At 53.8% G+C, this 10043-nt stretch overlaps 2 protein-coding genes and 1 long non-coding RNA gene across 7 annotated transcripts in view; 2 read left to right on the plus strand and 1 right to left on the minus strand.

The window, feature by feature from the left end:
- AP2A1 (adaptor related protein complex 2 subunit alpha 1) overlaps positions 1-846 on the plus strand; it is a 45754-nt gene extending 44908 nt beyond the window's left edge. For both annotated transcript variants that reach the window (XM_033224127.1, XM_033224128.1), the window contains one exon: positions 412-846. In XM_033224127.1, the coding sequence (XP_033080018.1) occupies positions 412-489 (78 nt within the window). In that variant the 3' untranslated portion in view covers positions 490-846. The remainder of the gene's footprint in view (positions 1-411) is intronic.
- FUZ (fuzzy planar cell polarity protein) lies at positions 617-7476 on the minus strand. Of its 4 annotated transcripts, none has more exons than XM_033224130.1 (11): positions 6668-7475; positions 6295-6416; positions 5931-6015; positions 5288-5356; positions 5020-5124; positions 3399-3596; positions 3182-3277; positions 2751-2857; positions 2608-2672; positions 2454-2531; positions 617-1106 (listed from the first exon to the last, which is right to left on the minus strand). In XM_033224130.1, exons 1-11 carry the CDS (start codon positions 6776-6778, stop codon positions 883-885), a joined length of 1260 nt encoding a protein of 419 aa, XP_033080021.1. In that variant the 5' UTR covers positions 6779-7475; the 3' UTR covers positions 617-882. The 4 variants fall into 4 exon arrangements, with proteins under 4 accessions (XP_033080021.1, XP_033080023.1, XP_033080022.1 ...); XM_033224132.1 differs by having other exon boundaries at positions 621-1106; positions 6295-6365; positions 6668-7476; XM_033224131.1 differs by having other exon boundaries at positions 621-1106; positions 2454-2528; positions 6668-7472.
- Positions 2978-3838, plus strand: LOC117091600. The gene is made up of 2 exons (XR_004440476.1): positions 2978-3051; positions 3333-3838. It is a non-coding gene; the product is annotated as an uncharacterized LOC117091600 (long non-coding RNA).
- Positions 7477-10043: the final 2567 nt, after the last annotated feature.

Below are 10043 nucleotides of genomic sequence, written 5' to 3' on the forward strand. Positions count from 1 at the left end.
GCTGTGGGAGGCCTGAGGTCGGCAGGAAGGCCACCTGTCATCTCTGTGCCCACTCTTCCTGCCTCACTGTTCAATTCACGTCCCCCCTTTGACCCTCCTCCTCTCGCATCTCTTTGTCCACTTTTCCTCCTCTTTATCCATCAATCTTCTCTCCTGTCTCCAACCTCTGGTCTTCCTCTCTTCCTGTCCCTCCCTGATTTCTACCTTTCCATATCGTTTCCACCTTTCTCTCCTCATTTATAATTTCCCTCCTTTCTGGCTTCTCTGTTGATTTCATTCTTACATTCTTCTCTCCTGTGTCTTGTATCACTTTTCTGGCCCCTTTATCCTTCTTTCTTCTATATCCCTTGTGTCCCCACTTCCCTGGGCTCCCTATCTCCTCTGAGTTCTGCCCCCAATGCCCCCACCCAGATGTATCGGCTGACCCTGCGCACCAGCAAGGAGCCTGTCTCCCGTCACCTGTGTGAGCTGCTGGCACAGCAGTTCTGAGCCCTGGACTCTGCCCCCGGGGATGTGGCCGGCACTGGGCAGCCCCTTGGACTGAGGCAGCTTTGGTGGATGGGGGACCTCCACTGGTGACAGAGAAGACGCCAGGGATTGGGGGATGCCTGGGACCTTCCTCCGGCCTTTTGTATTTTTATTTTTGTTCATCTGCTGCTGTTTACATTCTGGGGGGTTAGGGGGAGCCCCCTCCCTTCCTTCCCCCCTCCCAAGCACAGAGGGGAGAGGGGCCAGGGAAGTGGATACCTCCTCCCCTCCCACCCCACCCTGTCGTAGCCCCTCCTACCCCCTCCCCATCCAGGGGCTGTGTATTATTGTGAGCGAATAAACAGAGAGACGCTAACAGCCCCATTTCTGTGTCCATCACCCACTGCTAGGTAGTCAAAGAAGAGGGGTGAGGGCATGCAGTGTGTGGGTGGCCAGGCTTCGCAGCCCATGGCTGGGACTCTGGGGAGACAGCAGCAGCAGCAGCCGCCGAACCCCCAGCTGCAGGGCCACCAGACGCACTCCTTTGCCTGGTTCCTCAGTCCCCAACACCAGGTAGCAGGCTCTGGGCAGCTGGGCCTGGTAGACCTCACCTTCTGTCTTCTCTGGTGGCCCTGGCTCTGGGGAAAGAACAGGGGGCACTGAGGTGACAAGTAGCATGCTAACCTTTGGAAGCCACACCACATCCTGGGCCCAAGTTCTGAACGCGTGGGGTCTCTGAGCACAGGTTTTGGGAGCCTCCTGCCAGGGCAGGGCCTCAGGGCTCTAGCTGGCTGTCAGCAACTTGAAGACTGTGATGCTCTCACTCAGCTCACCCTCTTCCTCTTTCTCATCCTTGGCCCCCATTTTCCTGGGGAAACTGCAGCTGCAGGCAATCCTCTTAGCAATACACATGGCAAACACGGCAGAAACACAGGAGCCCGCCCACCCCACTGCATGAGGCGGGTGGAGGGAAGCAGGCAGGGGCCAGGGAGAGATGGAGTCGCACAGCTAAGAAGGGGTGCAGCCCCCCAGATGGAGCTCTTGACCACTGTGCTGCATTCATCCGGGCTTCACTGGGGTCATAGCGCCATCCCAGGTCCTTCCCTTTGTCTCTCTGGGCCTTTATGGGTTCTACAATTTTTCCTTTCTAACCCAGCATCTGTGAAAACCTCCCCCATCCCCTAAGCCTATCAGCCAAGTCTGTGCTTTCGGCAGTAGTGCAGAGTGCTGGACTGTGTGGATATGAGAGCCAGATCCCCTATGTTCGAATAGGCTGTGCCACTCATGAGCTGAGCCTCAGTTTCCTCATCTGTAATATGGGAATGATAAGGTAACAGGATAGTCCTCGCTTGTGAGGATAAAGTGATTTCATTCTTTCTTTTTCTTTTTTTTTTTTTTTGAGATGGAGTCTTGCTCTGTCACCCAGGCTGGAGTGCAGTGGCCGGATCTCAGCTCACTGCAAGCTCCGCCTCCCGGGTTTACGCCATTCTCCTGCCTCAGCCTCCCTAGTAGCTGGGACTACAGGCGCCCGCCACCTCGCCCGGCTAGTTTTTTGTATTTTTTTTAGTGGAGACAGGTTTCACTGTTTTAGCCAGGATGGTCTCGATCTCCTGACCTCGTGATCCGCCCATCTCGGCCTCCCAAAGTGCTGGGATTACAGGCTTGAGCCACCGCACCCCGCCAACTATTGTTAACTATGATCTAGGAGGTTCTGAAGCCAGGCAGGGACCTCCCTTCCCCCCCTTCCCTCCTGGAAAAGGCTACTGGAGCTCCTGTGTTGCTGCCGTGTTTGCCATGTGTATTGCTAAGAGGATCGCCCTTCCCATCTGCATCAATTCTCAGATCTCAAGGAAAACCACATCCCTCTGCCCCAGTGCATGCTGGGTTCCTCCGGTTCCTCCAACCCCACCTCCTACTCCCACTTTGCGTGACCAGAGACTCAGTGTCCCCGCCTGCGCAGTGGGAGCACTGTGCCTGCCGCTGACCTGGTGGGAAGTGCGTGGAGGTGACCAGGGTATAGAAGTTTCGGAGAAGGCGCCGGCGCTGTTCTGGTGAAGGCTCTGCTGGGAGGAAAAGGCGGTGATGCAGAGCCCCTCCCCGGCCCACGCTCCTCCTGCCCCTGCCCCTGTCCTCAGTCACCTTTATCCCCCAAGGGCTCCACGGTGAAGAGGCAGCGTTTCAGTTCCAGGTGGAGGAGCAGCAGCCTGTGGGAAAGGGAAGGGAATGTCATGGCTGGGGAAGAGGACATGACCCCCAACCCACTCCCTCCATCCGAGCCCTACCCGAGGATGTCTGTGTGAAGGGGGAAGCCACTGGGCAGCGCTCGGGGTCCCAGCGGCAGACAGGCCCGCAACGGGTCCAGCAGTGGCTGCCAGCAGCGCTCCAGAAGCTGCAGGGGGCGTGGTCATTGGGACATGGTCATGGGAAGGCGGGGCCGGCGGGGGAGTGCACGATAGGGGCGTGGTCAATCGGGAGGGGCGGGGCCTACGAGAACAGTGGAGGGCGGAGGGCAGAAGGGACCAGGGAAGGGGCGAGGCCTGGGAGGACAGAGAAAGCGCGGGAGTGGCCGATCTTGCGGGGAAGGTGAATGACTGGAGCGCAGTCCAGAAGAGGCGGGGCTGGAGAAAGAAGCCTCTGGCAGGGCAGGGTGGTGGGGAAGGGCCCTGCAGGTACAGGGTGTCCTAAGGGGGAAAGCGGGACGGCACGGGTTCACCTGTGGATACAAGTGGCTGAGGGGTGGGCTTGGCCCGCAGAGTAGACACAGCTCCAGGCTCGGCAGCAGTGTCAGGGTCAGGAGCCGGTGTGGGACCTGAAGCAGGGCACAGGCTGGGGCTGACCGCGGGCCCGGCCCCTTTCCATCGCAGATCCCGCTTCCTGGCGACTCGGCCCCCAGGTCACATCCCTCTGTTCCGTCCGCCCCACCCACTCACCGTGGGGCTGCCGTGCGGCAGGTACACCGGGTAGTCGCGAGCGGTCTGAGGCGGCAGGGACCCCACCAGCCAGGGGAGCAGCACGGCCTCGGGCGTCCCCAGCCGCCACCAACCTTCAGTTGCTGCCACCACCCGGCCCGACACCACCAGACTGACGAATGCCGTGCCCGCGGCCTCAGCGAACCCGGAGAGGGCTTCCTGGGTAAGGGAGGCAGGAGGACTGGGAGTCAGCAGACATGTGTAGGGGGTGGCAGCGACTTCCCAGGTGGGCAGGGAATGGGGAGAAACCCACAGGCAGCCCCAAGCTCGTGGAGTGGCCATGCTCCTGCGTCTCACCCTCTCTGAGCCTGAGTTCCTTCACCTTCATACGAAGTCACATCCCCAACTCACACTGTGAAGTCTGATTACACACCTAGCCTGAGTGTGCGAACTGAAGCTAATGATGTAACCACAGCAGCTGCTGTTCATCGAGGCCTGTTACATGCTGAGTAGGCACCGTCAGCAATGTAGAGAAGCCAAGTCACCTGCTGAGAGTCACACTGCTGGGAGGCGCCCACACCAGGCAACTCAGCAAGAGCAGTGTTTAAGTAGGGGTAGCTAGAGATCTGAGAGGTGGGAGGAAGAGCAGGTACCAAGGTTGGAAAGTTGTTGGGATCTCTGGGGTCTGTGAGGCAGCTGGGTGGAGGCAGATTGTGGATTTAGCAACAGGTTAGGGGGTGCCACATGCCACAGGCCTTCAAACACCAGGCTGAGGGGCTGGGACCTTGTCCTGGGGGAGGTGGAGGCTGTGGGAGGGCCGTGAGCAGGAAAGGGGCAGGGACAGCTCTGGATATAGTAGGATTCTTGTGGTGGACGGGTGTGATGGCTCACACCTGTCATCCGAGCACTATGGGAGGCTGAGCGGGGAGGAATGCTTGAGCCCAGGAGTTTGAGACCAGCCTGGGCAACTTAGTGGACACCCATCCCCAACCCCAGTACATCTCTTAAAAAAAAATTAGCTGAATGTGGTGACGCGTGCCTATAGTGTCAGCTATTGGCGAGGCTGAGATGAGAGGATCACTTGAATCCAGGAGTTCAAGGCTGCAGTGAGCTATGACTGAGCCACTGCGCTCTAGCCTGGATGACAGAGCGAGACCCTGTCTCAGAAAAGAAAGATGGCCCAGGTGCAGTGGCTCACGCCTGTCATCCCAGCACTGTGGGAGGCCAAGGCAGGTGTCAGAAGTTTGAGACCAGCTTGGCCAACATGGCAAAACTCCATCTCTACTAAAAATACAATAAATTAGCCGGGCGTAGGGGCGGGTGCCTGTAATCCCAGCTACTCCGGAAGCTGAGGCAGAAGAATTGCTTGAACCCAGGAGGCAGAGGCTGCAGTGAGCTGAGATCGTGCCACTGCACTCCAACCTGGGCAACAAGAGTAAAACTACGTCTCAAATAAAAAGAGAGAAAGGAAAGAAAAAAGAAAAGAAAAACAATAAAAAGAGAAAAGATTCTTCTGGGACCAGGTGGGGATAGGACTGGAAGCTGAGAGGATAGGAGGAGGTTGGGACAATGGTCCAGAAGAAAGAGGATGAGGACTGAGCCAGGGCCAGCGGAACAGGTATTTCCATAGCATCCCCAGTACCTGCAAGAGGGACCCCTCTGGAGGAATCACACAGTCCACACACTGGGTCAGGTCCCCGATGAGCTCCGAGTCCCCTAGGAAGCTGTCGATGAGGCAGTAGCTGGCCTAGGAGAATAAGAAGGGACCAGCCTAGCATTCAGGAGGGCCCAGGGTCAGACAACCAAGAACCTGTGGGACCAGGCTGCCCCAGGGGCTGCTGGGAACTGTAGTTCCCAAATGGCAGTGCCCAGGTATCCTAACTTCCCACCCTCATGCCCTGCAACCTCACCCTCAAGTCCTTCTTCAGTCTCTCCACATTGCGGATATTGGTCAGTTCTTCAAGTCCCACAAGAAGGACCTAGGAGAACCATATAGGAGAGGATGGGCCCTGGGCAACTAGTTCTAAGAGAGGAGACGCTGGGACTCGAACTCCTGGGTCTGAAGGAAGAGGAGGCTAGGACTCCCACTTCTGGGTCTGGGGACTGGGGGGGGTCAAGATTCCTGGGTTCTGGCTGGGCCGGACGCAGTGGCTCATGCCTCTAATTCCAGCACTTTTGGAGGCCAATGTGGGTGGATCACTTGAGGTCAGGAGTTTGAGAACAGCCTGGCCAACACGGTGAAACCCTGTCTCTACAAAAAATACAAAAATTAGCTGGGCATGGTGGCGCATGCCTGTAATCCCAGCTTCTTGGGAAGCTGAGGCACGAGAATCACTTGAACCTGGGAGGCGGAAGTTGCAGTGAGCCAAGATCATGCCACTGCACTCCAGCCTGGGCAACAGAGCGAGACTCCGTCTCAAAAGGAAAAAAAAAAAAAGATTCCTGGGTTCTGAGTGAGGAAGTGTTGGTGGTCTGGACTCCTAGGTCTGAGGGAGAAGGATGCTGAGATCTCAGATTCTGGTTTGGGGAGAAAAGAGGACTGGTGAGTCTCACCATGGCTCCAAACACCATTTGGAGTAGTCTCTCCAGCCTCAGCTCAGAGATGCCCACCTCAGATGACAGAACAATGAGGGTGATGCTGTGGAATGGAAGTGAGAAGAATAAGTCAAGGCCTTAGGAATCAGGAAGGGGTGTGTTGGAGTCCGCCCATCAATTCCAGAACACCAGATACATCCTCCCTCAGCCCAACCTTCCTTTCTTATAGAAAACATCAGGGATCAAGGAGGGTAACTGGCTTGCTAAAGATCCCACAGCCAAATTAACAGCTGGTTTTAGAGAACTGGAAGGCTTCTGAGGTCATCTTCAACAGGGACTATCACCCAGGCCCTGTCCCTGTCCCACATTCCCTCCTGGGGACCTGTCATGGAAGCTTTTCCACACCACAGTCGTGTTCTCGGTCCTCGCAGAGCTCAGCTGCACCTCCAGATTCTGCCCAAACATATGGACTCCATTGAGGGAACCGATGACAGAGAACGGGAGCTAAGGAGGGGTTAGGGACATCAGACATGAGCACCACCCCATCCCCTCCTCCTTAGGACCTAAGCGTGCCAGCTCCCAGCCCCATCCTCTTTCCATATACCCTGGCAGTGCCTCTTTGGGGGAACCAGGCTTATTGCCTCCTCGGTCCTACAAACTCAACACTGAAACCTCCCCAGCCCCTACTGCCTTGAAGACCCAGAGTCAAAATACCGAACCCCCTTCGGTTTAGATACAGGCGTCCAAGGCCCCACCTGCTGACGGGCGGGGGCGCCGCCGCGACTGCTCCTGCAGAACAGGGGGACCCCGCTTGACGCCGCGAGGCACAGCAGATGAATGGTGCCGCCCGTCCCCTCCTCCCCCATTTAGGACTCCCACCGCGGTCCCCCACTTGGGGACTGTCAGTGCCGGTCTTGGAGCATGCCGGTAATCACAGTAACTCGGCCTGTGGTCCGGAGCCGCCAGAGGGCGAGATGGGGAGCTGATTGGAAGAGGATTAATTTCCCGCCTTCTTCACCCAACTCAAACAGAACCTCAAACCCTATTCAGGCACCTCCCCCAAGCCCATTAGGTTCTCTTCCGCCCCAGCCGGAAGTCATGGTACCCCTAACAAAGATGGCGGCTAATTGAATTGGCAAAGCTTTCTTGTTTCTCGGAGGAGGTAAGGAGAACCAAGAGGCCAGATTGCAGATGATGACTGCGCCAAGGCCTTGCCTAGCCACCATCCTGTAGGCTTTGATGATTTACACTCTAAACGGAAAAAAACAGTTGTGCCCCGATCAAAGATTGCGACGATCCCAAAGCGTTGCCTCGCAACCACATTCCCTCTAGGTTGTTACAGTAGTAAACAACGTGCCCTACTCAAAGATGGCGACCGTGGCTGGGCGTTGCCAAGCAACCACCATTCAGCCAGATTTCCATTCCAAAGTTGTAAACAGCTGTGCCCTGCTCAAAGATGGCGGCACGTCGAAGTCCGAGCACCCTCCTTGGGGCGAAATCGAGAAAAACACCGTCTCCCCCCAACATTCGAGGGTGGTTGAGTCCAGCGATCGTTGCCTAGTAACCACCAAAAAAAAAAAAAAAATGGTTGTTTTTATTATTGGAAAAAAGAAAACAAGGAAATCCTTTGTTGTCCAGAATAATAAAAATAACATCATTTCTGTAATGAACTTATACATGGTAGCATACTATGTAAAATGTGAAAACATCCCTTCCCGAATTTTTTCCTAAAATACAGTTAAACGTAGAATATTCATACGTTTTCACAAATATGATCATACACTAACATTTCCACACTTTCTTTTCCCCATGTTTATAAGTCTATTTCATCTTAATAATGTATTTTTATAATCTATTTTGTGGATGTAACAAATTGATTTGACCAATTACGTGTTGAACTCCTCCAGACTAGTCAACTAGTACTGGACAGCATTTTATTGACTTTTAAAAATGCCCTTATGAATATTTTTATTATTTTATACACGCAGTATTTACTTGTAATAATAAATGTATGATTCATTTTGCCCTTCCTCTTCCTTCTTGCAGATCAGCCCATCTTTCTTCTTTCTTTCTTTCTTTCTTTTTTTCGAGACGGAGTCTTGCTCTGTCGCCCGGGCTGGAGTGCAGTGGCCAGATCTCAGGTCACTGCAAGCTCCGCCTCCCGGGTTTACGCCATTCTCCTGCCTCAGCCTCCCGAGTAGCTGGGACTACAGGCGCCCGCCACCTCGCCCGGCTAGTTTTTTGTATTTTTTAGTAGAGACGGGGTTTCACCGTGTTAGCCAGGATGGTCTCCATCTCCTGACCTCGCGATCCGCCCGTCTCGGCCTCCCAAAGTGCTGGGATTACAGGCTTGAGCCACCGCGCCCGGCCAGATCAGCCCATCTTTCTAGCATAATTTTTAATTTTCCTAGTTCCTAAAGTAGATCCTTTCCTTTTTTTTTTTTTTCGGGGGGAGATGGGACAGGGTCTCGCTCTGTCACCCAGGGTGGACTGCAGTGGAGCCATCTCGGCTCATTGCAACCTCTGCCTCCCAGGTTCAAGCGATTCTCTGGCCTCAGCCACCTGAGTAGCTGGGATTACAGGTGTGCCCCACCATGTCGGGTTAATTTTTGTATTTTTTGTAGAGACTGGGTGTCGCTATGTTGCCCAGGCTGGTCTCGAACTCCTGGGATCAAGTGATCCACCCACCTCTGCGTCTCCAAGTGCTGGGACATCAGGCGGGAGCCACCAAGCCTGGCCTAGGTACCATTTTAATCTTCCTTCATGTCTATTGATTTTTTTTTTCCTTTTTCTGGATTACTTTTATCTTCCTTATAACTATTAAAATTTGAGTTACACAGGCATAAAAAAGGAGGGAGCTGCTCTAGATGAAAAGAAACTTGAGACATAATGTCTAAATATGTGTGTGGTCTTTGTTTGGATGCTGATACAAATAAACCAACTGTAAAAGCACATTTTGAGACAATTGGAACGTTTGATTACACACTTACTGTTAGATGATACTAAGAAGTTAATTTTGTTACAGGTAACAATGGCATACCAGTAATGTAAGAAAGTGTTCATAAAATTGGGAAAGATGCCTGCCAAGCACACAGGAGTAAAATGATATGATTGTACGGATTTGCTTTAAAAGGCTTCAGCAAATGAGACTGTCTCAAAAAAAAAAAAAAAAAAAAAAAGCCTTCTGCAGGCTCACTGCCTGTAATCCGGGCACTCTGGGAGGCCAAAGTGGGTGGATCACCTGAGGACAGGAGTTTGAGACCAGCCTGGCCAACATGGTAAAAGCCTGTCTTCATCAAAAATACAAATATTTGCCGGTGGGGTGGCACACGCCTGTAGTCCCAGCTACTCTGGAGGCTGAGGCAGGAGCATCAGTGGAACCAGGGAGGTGGAGGCTGCAGCGAGCCGACATTGCCCTACCGCATGCACTCTAGCCTGGGCGAGCGAGATTTTGTAAAAAAAAAAAAAAAAAAACCCAATTAAAAATAATTTAAAATGATAAAAGTAAAAAGCTGTATCATTGGGCTTTCTGTAAGCACTTTCAATTGGTGGAGATTATAGTTTTTATTTTATTTTTACTTTTTTCAGACAGCCTCTCGCTCTGTGGCCCAGGCTGGAGTTCAGTGGCGCCATCTCGGCTCACTGCAGGCTCCGCCTCCCGGGTTCACACCATTCTCCTGCCTCAGCCTCCCGAGCAGCTGGGACTGCAGGCACTCGCCACTACACCCGGCTAATTTTTTTTTTTTTTTTTTTGTATGTTAGTAGAGACGGGGTTTCACCGTGTTAGCCAGGATGGTCTCGATCTCCTGACCTCGTGATCTGCCCGCCTCGGCCTCCCAAAGTATTGGGATTACAGGCGTGAGCCACTGCGCCCGGCCTGTTTTTTTTTTTTTTCTTCTTAATTTTTATTTATATTTTTTGAGACGGAGTCTCGCTCTGTCGCCCAGGCTGGAGTGCAGTGGCGTGATCTCGGCTCACTGCAACCTCCGCCTCCCGGGTCCCAGGTTCTAGGCGATTCTCCTTGCCTCAGCCTCCCGAGTAGCTGGGATTACAGGCGCGCACCACCACGCCCAGTGATACTGACCTCGTGATCCGCCCGCCTCTGCCTCCCAAAGTGCTGGAACAGGCGTG

This window comes from Trachypithecus francoisi, unplaced genomic scaffold (genome assembly GCF_009764315.1).
Source record: "Trachypithecus francoisi isolate TF-2019V2 unplaced genomic scaffold, Tfra_2.0 Lachesis_group12, whole genome shotgun sequence".
Classification (NCBI taxonomy): Eukaryota; Metazoa; Chordata; class Mammalia; order Primates; family Cercopithecidae; genus Trachypithecus; species Trachypithecus francoisi.